This window comes from Eptatretus burgeri, chromosome 10 (genome assembly GCF_056783735.1).
Source record: "Eptatretus burgeri isolate ZD-2024b chromosome 10, Ebu_testis_v1, whole genome shotgun sequence".
Taxonomy (NCBI): Eukaryota; Metazoa; Chordata; class Myxini; order Myxiniformes; family Myxinidae; genus Eptatretus; species Eptatretus burgeri.
Window position 1 is genome coordinate 98612245 of NC_140970.1, and position 16640 is coordinate 98628884.

Genomic DNA, 16640 nt, shown 5'->3' on the forward strand with positions numbered 1-16640 from the left:
GTGTGTGTGTGTGTGTGTGTGTGTGTACCTGGCGCCTTAGAGGGTTTGAGATTTGAATATTCATTGGAATTGTCTGTGTTTTCCCCACGCCCGAACCCACACCACCATCCCGTCGAATCGCCCCGGATCCCTCTTCTTGCCGAGTCTTGTTATTTCTGGTAAGAGAAAATAAACGTTATCAACTCAGTGAAAAGCGACTCGTGCCACCTTCCTCGTCCCGTTTGCGATAGAGCGATTAGAACCGCCATCTTTGGGTTATAAATAAATAAACCGCCTCCATCGTTTCGGCTCATTCTACGTTGGCGGGACTGTTCAAGTCCCGTGGACGTCACATTGGTGTCAGGAGTGGGATGTTCGAACCCCTCTAAATTATATTTGGTATCGGGAGAATATACCAGTACTGAAATCTCGCCACGAATTGGAATATAAAATTACTACAGAAAAGCGCGCGAGCATGGGAAAATTTTGGCGGGATTTTTCAAATTAAAATTAATTGGCGGCAAACGGGACTTCTGCACCATGGCGGATGTGCAGATGTTTGAGGAGGAAGGCCACGTGTCTGGCAGCGAGTCGGGGGAAAAAGGGAGAGACGGGGGTAGGATTGAAACCTCCCCCATTCCAAGCGTGGACCGTGCTTCATAGCCCGTAACGGGGCCGGCAGCGCCGGAAACCGGTGCGATGACGATCCAGACACTGTTGGAACGTTTAATAGCGGACATGACGGTACAAATGGCAAATCAATTCGTGACACAGAGGGCAGAAATGACGGCACAAATGGCAAAAATGACAGATCAATTGGGGGTAATGGGGGAACAGTTGGGTGCACGGATTGATTTAATGAGGGATGAATTGGGCGAAAAGATGGAGAAAATGAAAACTGAGATGCAGGACTGTGTGGATGTTCAATTGGGAGAAATACAAAGTAAATTCGAGGATAGATTGGAGGAAACAAAGATAGAAATTACATTGGAGGGGGAAAATATACGAAAAAGATTGGTAGATAAAATTGATGCAACGAACATTTGGGTTGATAAAGTGGATGAAAGCCTGGAACGTCATCGTGCCTGTGTGGATGCTCGTATGCAGCTGCAAGTAGAAGAGTGGGGAGAGCTGAGGAAGCAAGGGATGAATTTGGCGGAGGAGTTAAAGGATTGGAGGGTCGTTTGGACGAACAAGATAAAATTATGAGCCAAGATGAAGTCTTGGATAAAGGCCTGGTAGAGCCGTCTTTTGAAAGTAGAGTGTCCGGGTTGGTTGAGGAGCAGCTACAAACTCGCGACTGAGCCTTGGAGGAGGTTGTGCGGGCCCAGAAGATCCTGCGGGAAGAGGTGAATCGGTCCATTCAAAGTTTGGAACAGGAGGCAAAATTGACCCATAAGACCCTCACCACAAAACATCTTTGGCCACAGTGGGCTCCGAAATTGGATACGCAGCCACAAGGGTGTTTAATCCCTGGGCTGGATTCGGACAAGGGAGAAACTGAGAAGCGGGCCACCGTAAAAGTGATCCCCCTGGTAAATTTTGACGGGTCAGGGAGCCTTGAAGCTTTTCTGACGCAATTTGAGTGTATTTCCCGACTAAACGGGTGGAATGAGCGGGAACGTACAGGGAATTTGGTGGCAACGTTGCGGGGACCAGCCGTAGATGTGTTAAACGTGATCGCGGAGGGGATGTTGACCAGCTCCCACATTTGCGAGGCGTTGAGCCGTCGGTTTGGGTTTGCAGCGAACTGTGATCTGGTGCGGGCCCAGCTCCAGCACCGCAGATTAAAGCCGGGTGAGACAGTGCAGGAGCTGGCACAGGACATTTGCCAATCAGTCAGGATCGCGTATCGGGACCTTACATGGAGGCGTGGGACAGACTGGCACGAGAGAAATTTTTAGCTGCTCTTCCTGACCCTGAGGTCCGAGCGCTAGTGGAGCTACAGGATCCACCCACCGTGCACCGAGCGGCCGAGTGCGCGGCCAGGCTGGCCTCGTGGAGTCGGCCGGGTCGGGTGCCCGAGAGGCCATCGGTGATGATCCGACAGGCGGAGATTCATGATCAGGGAGGGGGGCTGGGAGAAATTGGCATTACCCAAATGCTTCAGAGGATGAATCCTCCTGCTGAACCGCCAGGTCTATCCGAGATGCCCTTTGATAGGTCGAGTCCGGAAATCACTGTCGGGGGTCGGGGAGACTAGATCGGGCTGAGCATATAGGGCCATGCTCGGCGGCTGAGATTGTGGCGAAGTGCCTCCTTTGGTGAAAAAGCGAATTGTGGGAAAATTGGCATGGGTTTGTAAGTTCTGCTGGGTTTTTGAGTGACAATCGGGACAATGGGTAATTGGTAACAAAGCGGGCACGAGTGGTTGTCCAATGGCTGGTGCGTGGATCGGGTGAGGAAAAGTGCTGTGTGAGTTGTTTCAAGTTAAGAAGTGAAATGTATGGTGCACACGTTGATTTTTTTTATTGGACATGGTGTGGTAACAGGGAAGGTCATGGTCGGTGAAGTGTTAGAAATGCAGGTGTCACATGTAAGGCCGATGGGGTGGGGGAGTCATGTGGGTTTTGTGGGTGGGGATGATGTGCTTGTCCACAGGGATTGCTGAAGCTCACGGTGAGCGGGAATTGTGACCCCCTTCAAGGAGATTCACCACCTGGTGGCTAATGGTGACAGTGTCTGGAGGCAACTGGGAGAGGGTCTGGTTGGGCGACCAAGGCGGGTAGGACCTTGGCGACCCAGGAAGGCCAGAGGAGCCAGTGAGACCCCTTCCAGTGTGTTGTACGGGATTAGAGCTGATGGCTACCAGGGGGGGTGGGAATCAAAGGGAGCGGGGCGGAGAAACGTCTGGGTTGGACTAAAGCTTACCTGTGGGCATGGTTGCACCTGAGATGCCCCCATCATCTTGTGGTAACCCACCCCACGGCCATGACGGGATTCAGCCTGCATCATTAAAATGGGGACCATGACCTAGAAATGTGATGATGACCATGGTGTGAGTGTGAGTCCCACTCGATCCCGCACAACTTGACATGTGCAGCAAGGGCATGATGTCCGCATAATTTTGGGGCAAGTAAATTTGAAAATTGGCTCCCCAGGTAACGCTGGGTCTATTAGCATCCTCTGGGGGACGCGGTCAAGTGTAAATATCCCGTGAATAGTGTCGTTAAGGCTTAGAGTAGGAATGTAAAGTATAAGTGTTGTGTTTTTGTGGAACCTTTTGTTTCCCCCTCCCCAGATCACTGGAAGACTGTTGGACAAGAGCGATGATCCAAAAGATGGAGTGCAACTTCGCTCAGTGCTCTCATGTGATAAAATAAAATAAAATAAAAAATGAATGATTGTTTAGGCGAGGATAAGGCCATAAGGGGGTAGTACATTAAGCAGGATAGGTAAGTTAGCTGTGGCTCGCTGCCCATTGCCCCTCCTACTTTATTTCGTTAGGTTAATTAGGTGTGAGTCAGTAAGTGTTAAGGCTGGTATGGTAGCGCCTGTGATATACCTTGCAGGAGCTGCGGTACCAGAGGAGGGGGTAGTGTTATGTTTGAGGGGGGGGTATGCATTCAAAGGGTAATAAGGATGTTTAATTAGGTATGCCATGCTGTTCGAGTTTACCAGGATCTCGATGTAATAAGTCGCAATTCAGTGGTGATAAGTTGTCTAGTAAATGTTCATTTCTTCAAGGGGGAAATGATAATTGTCACGTAATTTGATAGGGATACGGGATAGGGTAAGTGTGTCTGCGTAAACCCCTTTTAGTAGTCCCTGGAGGCTTGCCGTGACGTCACAGGACAGTGCTGCGGGTGGCTCCACCCCGTGATCACGATTGGCGGAAGGCGACGGCGCAGGGCCAATAAAACGGCTCGATTGGAAGTGACGAGGACGGGAGGATAAAAAGGTTCTGTTCGGGGTCGAAAAGGAAGAGGAAGAAGATCGGGACAGAAAAACTGTTCTGGTGGAGGTTGTTGTGCTGGGAGCGTGCTTTTTGTTGGGCTGTTTTCGATCCTGGTTTCATCGTGTCTTGTAGCCTTGCTGAGCCTCGTGCCTCACCTCGGTTGGCTCTGGGGTTCTGCTGGCTCGGAGTACGGGGTTGAACGGCGGGCGGACCTGCCTCCCTCTCCTGCTCGCAATTTGGCGCCAGAACTGGTTCCCTGGCGGCTGTGAGCGGACTTGGGCCAAGACCAGGAGGTCGACAGCACCACGGTTTCTCCTGCCCCCCTGACGAGAGCAAGGCCAGCTCGTCCAACGCCAATCCAGGGACTGTTGCGTCCACACCACGGGCCAGCCTGACCACCAGGACCAGCTACGTTTTGTGTGTGTGTGTGTGTGTGTGTGTGTGTGTGTGTGTGTGTGTGTGTGTGTGTGTGTGTGTGTGTGTGTGTGTGTGTGTGTACCTGGCGCCTTAGAGGGTTTGAGATTTGTATATTCATTGGAATTATCTGTGTTTTCCCCACGCCCGAACCCACACCACCATCCCGTCGAATCGTCGAATCGATCCCTCTTCTTGCCGAGTCTTGTTATTTCTGGTTAGAGAAAATAAACGTTATCAACTCAGTGAAACGCGACTTGTGCCACCTTCCTCGTCCCGTTTGCGGTAGAGCGATTAGAACCGCCATCTTTGGTTATAAATAAATAAACCGCCTCCATCGTTTCGGCTCATTCTACGTTGGCGGGACTGTTCAAGTCCCGTGGACGTCACAATATATATATATATATATATATATATATATATATATATATATATATATATATATATGTTCCTGAAATACAGCCAAAACAATACGCGACAGCGCAAAAATTTTAGGGCCACCTTACTCAACATTCTCCTGCGGTGTGCAGTATCAAGTTCCGTTCAAATTAGGCAACGAAAAAAATTATTAAAAAATCAATTCCCAATTCAGTCGAGTACTCTTCGGGATTATTTGTTCAATGCAAGCAACCTCAGCCGTATAGTTCGCTGGAGCTATCTTTTTTCTTTTTCTTGAAATGATTTTTTTTCATCAACCGCTGTCACAACGGGAACGCAACGGGTTCAGGCGCCGTCTTGTGGTTAATAAAACAATGTACAAACTCTTAATCTGAACCGATTTTAAAAATTTAAATGGCAGAATTGAGTTTAGCAGCAGTTCCGACTGACACAAAAGTGTTAATTTGGAATGTAATTGAAATTCAGAATTGATCGTTTTTAAGAGCGATTTTATTTTTGGTGTTGTTGTTTTTCTATACCCGTGTTTTCACCGCACCCCCAACTTTTACCTTTTTTTTCCAATTAAAAAAGTGCAGTTTATACACCAGAAAATACGGTATCTCATGTTTGGTCTACCTTGAGAAAGGAGAATGTTGAAGTATGTGACAGTTCAAATTAATATTGCAATTAAAACACTTGCTCATGATTGAAGTCATTCATTCCCATTAGAGCATCCTGTGCTGCATAAACAAAACATTTTTTTTTCTTTTCCAAAAGGTGACTTTTGAAATGATGTCATCCGAACCAGAATGCTCAGTGCACATGTGCAGAAACCTCGAGCGACAACGGTCATCGGGCAAGGAACGTACATCATGCGTGCCAGATAAGGATTGTAACATAAAATGGCTCACAAAGCTTGTAAAAACAGCCAAAATACATACGAAGAGAAAGGGATGCGCCGCCGCACAACGAAATATTTGGGAACTTTCTGATCAACTCACCCAACAAGTTTATATCTCGAAGTTCGTACTGCAAAAACTCCCGACGATGTGGACCCGTGCAAAGCCTGTGGACGGGCACGTTCTACCTGACCTCCTCAATCATCCCCATCAGTGAGTGGACTTTGAACCTTGTGTGATTACCTCGTGTGAGCATGGCAGACTTGATGATTTATTTATTCGATGTCTGCAATTGGAAAGCCGATGCCGTCATTCCCATCAATGAGGCAAATTTCCTTGAGAGAGACACTGTATCTCGTTTAGGTGCTTCTTAACACCAATGGGAAGGTCATATCTGGGGGCTTGGGGCTTGTGTGTGCGTGTTATATCCACTGCCACCTCTCACTATATTAACAGGAAATGTTACGAACTCAACACCTACGATCCACGAATATTCCTCATATTTCCACGCGTCTGATTTGCATTCAGGAACAGAGAAAGTATGGTTGGCATTTTGAAATTGCCACTTCTCGAAATGCTGAAAATTATGTTTATAAAGATAAATTTGAATTTTAGATTTCATTCTATTAATAGCACGCTAAAAGTGCCCGGCAAGCATAAGTGAGTCACTGAAATCATACACAGCGCATGCGCAAAAGGCCTCGCCATCATTCATACGTGATTTTTGAAAGTCGTGGCTTGAGACATAGTTTTGGCTTGCGGCTTTGGCTCACCAACTGTGCCAAAAATGCGACTTTAACACAAAGCTTTGGAATTGTTCAGATTTCTATAAGATTTAATGATATTTGAGAAGTGCCAGATCAACTGTAGTGTCCACAAAATAACTCTAAAATTAACGTCCTACGGAGGAACGCGGCACACACATTGATGAATCACCCTGCCTGTAAAACACTGGGATGACAGTTCATAGCTTGGCTGGGATTCAAATACTGCCCGAGACAGCTTTGAGGTGACCATGCGTACCTGTAGGCCAATGCCAGCCATTAAATGCAGCAAAGGAAAGGCATGAATTGTGTAGGGAAGGTAATTTAATCTATAGAGTATTGTTTACTTCATTTTTTTCATTGCTATTGCATGACACTGGCCCTTTACACCTACTCCTTTCAAACAGGAACAGTATGGGATCTTTAAGGTCCACTCTGAATTACTTTGAAGGAGAAACGAGAAAGAATACGTCGGTGTGATAGTGGAGGCCTTGCTTTGCCAAATGTTAACTGATAATGCGCTCAGTACGAAACATCATGACTACTATACGCTTCTTTTTTTTTCACAATCTCAGTGCACCTGCTCAAGACTTGTCTCTCAACTTTAATTGCTATTGAAAGGTCCACACCGATGAGATGTCATGTGAAACTACCTTTCGAAAATTACTTCTGGATTTGCAATAAACTATTGGCACTCTCTCGTGTCATGCAACGATGCGTTCAGGTGCATGCGGGCTGCCAATGCACAATGTTGGTTGGATGCTCCGAGTCATCAAGGTAGACGAATGCATGTGTCAAGACATGAAGGCGATGCTGGAAAAAGTTTTATCTGCATTTTTTCCACCAGAATCACACTGTCCTGACTTGGAGACTTCTGCGGATACCATTCCCAAAGATCTGCTCTCGATCTAGACTCGCTTTCCATTAATGAGGTGCATTGTGTTGTAAACAGGTTGTGAAATGAGCGCACTGCTGTTTCAAATGCTATCCTGTAGAAACGGTGGTCGCCCTTGATGGTGTCTCTTTCTATGATTATTCCCTTCAGGCTGAGGTTCTTAAGATGTACATTATTCTTGATATATATCATTGATCTGTCTGATTCTCTTTAAAACCAATGTTATCATTTTGCTGATGACTGATCCACCGTGTGTAAAACGATACATCACTCTTGTGAAATGCTGGCTGCTGCTCAATCCCTTTTTGTGAGATCTGGACAAGATGTGCTGCTGGTCAGCTCCTTGGAACACGATGTTCAATACCAGCAATCACATGCTCTCACACGATCTCTCAACAAGGATCAGCAATTAAACTATCCAATACACTTATCTGCACAGCAACAGGAAGAGGTTCAGTCCTTGGAACTCCTTGACCTCACTCATTGCCATAACCTTTTGTGGGAGTATCATATTGCCAAACTAACATCAAAGGCAAGTTTCCTTCTGGGTATTTGCCATATAACTAAGGTACAGTATTCCTGACCCCACCGAGCTCATCAAGGTGTGCAAGGCTTTCATACGGAGATCCATGGAGTATGGTTTCCCACTCTGAGCTTGTGCTCCTACTTCCCTCCTTGCTCCTGTAAGACACGAGGAATATTTCAAAGGACGGTCACTCTCACACCGGCAGCAAGTTGGTGGCCTCTCTATTTTCACATCACTTTAATCTGGCCTTGCTCCTTCGATAATCTCCTACCTCTGCCCTCCCCGAGCCACACATGTTGCATGCGTTCCTCAAGAACCCCTTACCTGCTCACCCTCCCAACGTCCAGGCTGATTATCCACCTGCTTTCATTTATCGCCTTGTTCTCCTCATTGTGGAATAGTCTCCTTGTGTCAGTTGTCCTGTTCTCTTCCGTTCTGTCTTTCAAATTCGTTCACTATCATGACCGCATGTGCTCACCAATACATGTCCATGAGTTTTCAACAAATACTGATTCCTTCTCATTCTTTCCCTTTCTCTTTCTCTCCAGGCATTGTCACTCATTTGTGTGTTGTTCCCTTTCTCTCCTTGTATATCCTCCCTCATCCCCCTCCCCTCACCTTTGGCAGCCTGTAAACCTGCTGCCTGTTGTTGTTTAGCTCCTCCATTATCCTCACCCTTGTATTTAAAAAAAAAATAATTGATCTCATGTACATCAACATAAAGCTACAATTTGACACATTAAATCATGAGATACTCAGATGGCATGAGGTGTGCCAGTGTCCCTGAAGTTTTGTTGCACAAAGTTATGGACCTGACCACAGACATGACAGCAAATACGCGGATGAGAACTGAAATACCCACTCCATTCATGACCATCTTGGGTGTCCGACAGGGTTGCGTACTTTCAACTCGCTGTGCTGCAGGGCAATCCACTGGGTCATAAATCGGTGTTCCAATCATTTCAGCATACCTTTTGGTGGCAAGATGATTGCAGACCTTGCCTATGTTTGTAGAATATAATCCGGTGAACCAAATATCAAAGTTGGCCTCCAAAACCAGCCGCCGACTGGGCATCCTCCGTCATACAAAGTCCTTCCTTGGTACACCTGAACTATTTATCCATCTACAATGCCTTCATCTGCAGCTTGATGGAATACTGTTCTCCCCTTTGGGATGGCACCTCTGCCTCACACCTTGCTCAGCTTGATGCTGTGCAAACCAAGGCCTTTAAAATCATTGGCATCTCCCACGATGAAACGGAGTCTCTGAGCCTATTACTTTCACATCGCAGATATGACGGTGGTGTCTCTTTCTTCTCATGTCTCCTTTCTGGTTTTGTACTCTCTGCCCTTTCTGTGCTGTGTCCCCCACCCCTCCCCCAAACCACCAACTTACACCCACCCCAGACTTTTCCAGGGTGCTTGCACTCTGTCAGTAACCTTCTTTTCCCAAAATCCTCCCTGCTCACCTCCACTCACTCATTCCTCTTTTTCTCCCCTGACATGTGGAACCAACCTCCTCAGTATCTTCCTTCCCTCCTTGGTTTCAAGACAACCGTTTACGACCATCTCGGGTTATCCCTCATCCAGACACATGGTCTTTTCTACCCTCATTAACCCTCCCCAAATCCATCTCTTGAAAAAGATTTTGTTCCATTTCTGCTTCTTCCCCAGTTTTCCCTTCCACTTCTGTGACAGAGTTTATGCCTCCAGTTTTTCCAGCTTGTTCACCCCTTGTGTCCTCCTCGCTCTATTTTGTCCCTCTACCCCACTGTTAATGTTCCCCCCTCTCCCCATACCCACCCCCCACCACCTGTTTCCACTGTTCTTTTTTCTTCTGTTGTCTCCCAGTCCATTCTGTGTTCTCCCTCCTCCACAAGCGTCACTCGGCTCTCTCTACAATTTTATCTCAGCATTAGGCATACTTAAAGTTGAATAGTTAAGATTTGATTTTTGTTAAATCTTTCTTTTATCAATTAAAAAATAATCATTTTATGCTTCACTGTCAAATTGATACCCATATCAGTGATGGTCTTTTTGTACTTATTTGGGAACTTCGACTGAAATGCTTAATTTTTGGGGAGGGTCTGTTTTTTTTTTGTGAAAGGGGAAGTCTCCTGCTCATTTGAAGCAGGTCCCCAAGGCCGACATTTGGGACTCCAGAGCAGCCTCAGAGATCTGATACATATCTTAAATATTTGGTCATGCCTTTAACCTTACAGCGCAGGATTCTTCTGTTTGCACTTATCTTCATGATGCCCCGACAAGGGTGAAGCTGGTACGTCAGTTGGCTTGGGATACCTGTTCCTGGGTCACTGCCCTCATGGCATTTGTCTTTAGCTGTTCAAACTTCCTGTTACTACAGCTCTGAGGCTGCTCGAGTCCAAAATACAGGCTTCAGAAGCCAGCTCTAAACTCTCAATTTCCAGTTGCAAAAAGCTGTAGTCAATAAGAGAGTATTTTTAGCTGCAGCTCCCAATGGCCACTGGGTGTGTGAGACATGATTTTGATTAACGCTTCGAACTGCACCGAGTCACTCCAGAAATCACTAAACTGGTTGTTCAGCTCAAAATATTTGGCTACTGGCATGCTGCAGGTCTTATTTCCTATTTGTAATCTTCAGAGAATAGAACTGCGTGATACCATGAGAAAAATTGAATTCCACGATGCCGTAAAGCGGCTGGTGGGGGTCTCAGTGGTACAGGAAGAATGAGCTGTCTTTCAGCCGGTGAACGTGGGTTATGCACCTGCTCCTTTAGTCTCTTGAGAAGCAGGTGAATCCTGGAGCATCTCCTGCACATCCTGTAGCACCATTTCTCCGACCTTCTTCATACACATTTTGTTTTAAAATCCCTAAACAGCATGAACAGGCCATATGATTTATGCTACAAAAGAAGCATTTATTAAAAAAAAAAAAAAAAAAACCTCAGCCGATTTTTATCGAGATTTGCCGTTGTGATTCACAACAGACGACCATTTATCTCGGAGAATGAGATTCTGTGTTAGGCTGGCTTGAGATCTTAGGGTCCTAAGTTCGAGCCCCGGCGGATGCTGAATTAACACCAGGTGGGGTTGACTCAACCTGTCATCCTTCCAAGGTCAGCGAAATGAGTACCGGTGTACTCGTGTAGGGGCACAGCATCAGCGGTACAGCCGCTCCCCAGCAAAATGATAGCTACCCGGCAGCCAAACTGCCATACGCAAGAATAAGATTTCCATGGGAGTTGCCATGCGCACCTAACATGATGGTAAATAACAAGACCTTCTCTGTTGTGTGGATAAATGACTAATGAGGAAATCAAGTGAAAGGAAGGATGTGCTTGCAATCTGTACATACGTGATATCGTGCAATGAACAAACCTCTTTATTTCACACATTAATCTTTCATTGTCCATGGTCACATTCTACTCAAACCACAAAAGGTCTTCAGAAAAGGTGATGTTGCTATCTGCCATTTTACTGCGTAAATGTTTGCTCTTGACAAATATGCACGACCAAAACTTTGGGACAGGAAGGAATTACATACAAGGTTATGAATCAAACCATCAAATCAATTTTCCAATTCAATGTTGTTCCGCCTTTGGCAACAAACATAATCCAGACCCACTCACTCTTCCTGTGCAGCAATACCTCGCTTAACGCTGCCCCATGGAATGCTGGTTCATGATAGTGTAGAATGCTCTTTGTCCTGTAGAATGCTTTTCCAAATAAAAAAAAATTTCATGAAGAAAATCCAAAGCACGCAGCACTCACCAAGTAAACGCACCCGACGCCATTGTTTGCAGTATAGGCACATGCTCTTGGCCAATCAGTGCTGTTTACTACGCTTTCATTTTGCAGCGGGATGAACCAACTCCCACCTTGTGTCGGGCCAAAGTTGGAGTGATGGCAATTATTCTTTTTATTTATAAAATAATATGTTTACCATTTGTATTACTAGTGCGGGCCTGTAGGTGCAGCTTCGTTCCTTCGCTCTCATAAACGACGACTGCATTGGGGCATTGTTTCAATTAGATTGCACCAACCGTATCATAAATGGCCATAACTTGGGAAAACACTTGGGAAACATACTCAGGTCCCCAGCGTCAATTGTGACGTCATATCAAACGAAGAAGAAGAAGAATTGTGATGCCCTCTCTCACCCCCCTCTCTCTCTCCCCCCTGGTATCGCCCCTCCTCTCTCCTCCCCACCTCTCTCGCCCCCACTCTCACCCCCCCCTCTCCCGTCCCCTCTCTCGCCCCTTCTCTCTCCCTGTCTCTTGCATTGTGACGCCCCTCTCTCTCACCCCCTCTCTCCCTTCCCTCTCTCGCCCCCCTCTCTTGCCCCCCTCTCTCTCACCCCTCTCTCTGTAAATGTATTCACAAATGTCTACCAAGCACAACAATTAATTCAAACCTTGGTAAAAAAAAACAACTTTCAACCCCTTGGGAAACAGCTCTTTCCCTTGGGAAACTTCAAACCTTGGGATTAATTAATAATTTGAACAGTTAATTCAAACCTTGGGAAAAAAATAGCTTTCAAACCTTGGGAAACACTTGGGAAACAGCTGAAATGGATGAAGAACGATATCAAACCTTGAAAAGGCACATACTCAGGTCCCCAGCGTCGATTGTGATGTCATACCAAACGAAGAAGAAGAATTGTGACGTCAATCGTGCAAAAAAAATAAAAATGATAATAATAAATAAACATTAATTGTGACGTCATTCGTGATGTCATAGCACCGTGTCCTGTCTGGTTGACAGACGTTATTGGTCATTATTGGTTGACACACAATATATAGGTCGTTATTGGTTGACAGACATTGGTCATTGTATCACGTTATTCTTTTTATTACTGCCAATTATTGTGCTATTATTATTATTATTAATATGCTGTTATCATTATTCTGAGATATCTTTGGGAAAAAATGGCATGATAAGGTGGAACGACGCTTCAGCTGCGATATATACACCTTTCCAACACTGAAAAAAGCAATAAAATGGCCGTAACTTGGGAACCGCTCATCTGATTAATATCAAACCTTGAAAAGGCACATCCGCGGGTCCCCGGCAATATTCCTGGCAAGTTTCAATCAGATCGGACCGGTGGTCGTTGAGAAACAGCGGTCGCAGACAGACACACACACACACACACACACACACACACACACACACACACACACACACACACACAGATTTCTGGAATTATACATAGATTATTATTATTAGTATTATTATTGTTATTAGCGCTGTTATCGATATCCCGATGAAGCCCTCGTACACTGCTCATGTGTAGGAGATAACGCTGTCAGGAACACATCTTATAAACAATAGTATGACTGTCGGGAATGTGCCTCCTTATAAACAATGGTATGACTGTCGGTAATGTGCCTCCTTATAAACAATGGGATGACGCTGTCGGGAATGTGCTCCCTTATAAACAATAGTATGATGCTGTCGGGAACGCGTCTCCTTATAAATGGTATGATGTTGTCAGGAACGCGTCTCCTTATAAACAATGGGATGACGCTGTCGGGAATGTGCCCCCTTATAAACAATGGGATGACGCTGTCGGGAATGTTCCCCCTTCTAAACAATGGTATGATGCTGTCGGGAACGCTTCTCCTCATAAACAATGGGATGACGCTGTCGGGAATATGTCTCCTTAGAAACAATGGTATGATGCTGTCGGGAACGCGTCTCCTTATAAACAATGGTTTGATGCTGTCGGCAATGCGTCTCCTTATAAACAATGGGATGACGCTGTCGGCAATGTGTCTCCTTAGAAACAATGGTATGATGCTGTCGGGAACGCGTCTCCTTATAAACAATGGTATGATGCTGTCGGGAATGTGCCCCCTTATAAACAATAGTATGATGCTGTCGGGAACGCGTCTCCTTATAAATGGTATGATGTTGTCAGGAACGCGTCTCCTTATAAACAATGGGATGACGCTGTCGGGAATGTGCCCCCTTATAAACAATAGTATGATGCTGTCGGGAACGCGTCTCCTTATAAATGGTATGATGTTGTCAAGAACGCGTCTCCTTATAAACAATGGGATGACGCTGTCGGGAATGTGCCCCCTTATAAACAATGGGATGACGCTGTCGGGAATGTGCCTCCTTATAAACAATGGTATGATGCTGTCGGGAATGTGCCTCCTTATAAACAATGGTATGACGCTGTCGGGAATGTGCCTCCTTATAAACAATGGTATGATGCTGTCGGGAACGCGTCTCATCATAAACAATGGGATGACGCTGTCGGGAATATGTCTCCTTATAAACAATGGTATGATGCTGTCGGGAACGCGTCTCCTTATAAACAATGGTTTGATGCTGTCGGGAATGCGTCTCCTTATAAACAATGGGATGACGCTGTCGGGAATGTGTCTCCTTATAAACAATGGTATGATGCTGTCGGGAACGCGTCTCCTTATAAACAATGGTATGATGCTGTCGGGAATGCGTCTCCTTATAAACAATGGGATGACGCTGTCGGGAATGTGCCCCCTTATAAACAATAGTATGATGCTGTCGGGAGCGCGTCTCCTTATAAATGGTATGATGTTGTCAGGAACGCGTCTCCTTATAAACAATGGGATGACCCTGTCGGGAATGTGCCCCCTTATAAACAATGGGATGACGCTGTCGGGAACGCGTCTCCTTATAAACAATGGTATGATGACCCCTTTTAACGCATTTTCAATTAGCGCTCTCTTCTCCAGCAACGCATCCTGAACACTTGAACGATGCATTGCTGTATCCTGAATGTTGGTAAATATCTTGTCGTATTGCACCATTCTATAATTTTTTTAGGTTTTCTGCCACGATCTGTCATTAACATTCTTATGTTCGTCCCATTTTCAATATCAGCACATCCTGCTGCCTTTCCTGTCGCAAGGACATTACCCACATAGTTACCTTGGGAATGAACAATATGATAGTCATGTCATAAGGCTCTGGCATCCAAAAAGCATTCCATCTCGAAGGTCGATCAACTCTTTATCTCGTGGCATTTCGATTACAACTGAGTTTCAACACGCACTTGTTAACCTCCGCCATCGAAGATGGACGGAGGTTACTATTTTCACCCCTGTCTATTTGTTTGTTTGTTTGTTTGTGAACAGTATTATGGAAAAACTCCTGGACGGATTTCGACGAAACTTGGTGGGTGATTAGGTATGTTCCAAGAATCATGCCATTAGATTTTGGACTTGGTCCAAAGTCCAATATGGCCACTATGGCGGCCATTTTGAAAAAATATTTTAATTTTTTTTTTTGCATTTCTACATGTTTTAAGTGATTTCCAACCCCCCCCCCCCCCCAAAAAAAAAATTTGTTAGAGAAAAAAAAAAATTTGCACCTTTTTTTTAAAAAAACTCGATTTTATTTTTTTGGCATTTCTTCATGCGCGTCGATCTAGTTTAGTTTATTCAATCGTGGTTCAGTAGAGTCTGATCCGTTTTGACCTACAATGAAATAGGATATCAGGTTCACTTAAGTGACCCAGCAGTATTGGCGGCGGAGGTTTTGCACTCTACCGAGTGCTCCCCCTCTAGTTTTTCCATGTTTTGTTTCCAGGAAATACATAAATCACACGTACACATGTAGACAAGTACATGCGACAACACCAGACTTAAAAGTTCATACAAACACAGTCATTGAGAATGGGGAAGTGATGCCACTTCCCAGGACATTCTGGGTACCATCTTTAATGATGACGTCACTTTCCTCGCTGCACTCAGTGGGCAATTGAGTTGGAATCTCTTCCTCCCCATGGATGCTAACCCATGGGATTTGTCCATGATTTATCTTGCAAATGCTGAGTGTTGAGCAAGGAAGCAGCATGTACCATTTTTAAAGTCTTTGGTTTGTCTCGACCAAGGTCTGAATCAAACTGCTGACCTCCCAGACTCAGAACTGGCGCTCTTTACATTACACCATTGAATCTGCTGCACATCTTTTAAGATTTAGCACACATGCTGTTTTACAGAATGGCAAGAATATGCACTTCCACTTTGGGAATTTTTAACTTTCAAGCTTACCAATCCTCTGGTAAGCTTACCCTGCACTTTGGACTTATTACACATCTTAATTTTAAAGATCACCTTGATTTTAACATCTTTATTATTGCGAAGTAAACTTAGACAATATATCACTGCTCTCGATTAAATTTTAAAAGATAGCCATGTGACATGTTAATCCATCCATCCATTGGGACAATACTCTGTGCAGAGCATTGGTGCTGCCTCAGCAGTCTCCTTGGTGATTGGGCACAATCCTGGACAGATAGCCACAGCGACACAGGATACCAGCAAGCTGGCACTCATCTTGCCGACCTCGGAAGGATGACAGGCAGAGTCAACCCCACCTGGTATTAATTCAACAGCCGAGTGGGATTTGAACTCAGGATCATGGGATCCCAAGCCTATCACTCTAACCATTAAGCCAACACCAGGCATATGTTAATCAGAGAGGCATAATGATAAATTTTATAATTTCACGAACTTTGAACCATTATTTTATGGCCATATTAGTTTGGAAAAAGACATAACAAGGAACTTTGACACAGGAGGAGGCCATTCAGCCCATCGTGCCTGCACGAGATACTATCACCCATCCACAACAAGCTACCTCCAAGTCGTGCCACTATCCCTGTACCACTCTATCTCCAATGCCCCCTCCCCACTGTAGGCTTGATATTTCGAGATAAATGCATCATTTCTCCTCTGCCTTCCCTCCCATCTCCTTCCCCCCATTGTGGACTTCCATTCACGCTTGGACTGTTTCTCCTAACTGTGCATTTTCTTTGTCTCTCTTAGGGTGAAAAGACGATTCCAAACACACATTGCGGTTATGGAGCACTGAGAAAAGAGGTTTGTTGGACTACATAGAACAT

The 16640-nt window shown here is 45.3% G+C and overlaps 1 protein-coding gene across 5 annotated transcripts in view; it reads left to right on the forward strand.

Moving 5' to 3' along the window:
• Positions 1–16640, forward strand: part of TSPAN15 (tetraspanin 15) — a 193236-nt gene that overhangs the window by 155579 nt on the left and 21017 nt on the right. For all 5 annotated transcript variants that reach the window (XM_085899577.1, XM_085899581.1, XM_085899576.1 and 2 more), the window contains one exon: positions 16564–16617. In XM_085899577.1, the coding sequence (XP_085755703.1) occupies positions 16564–16617 (54 nt within the window). The remainder of the gene's footprint in view (positions 1–16563; positions 16618–16640) is intronic.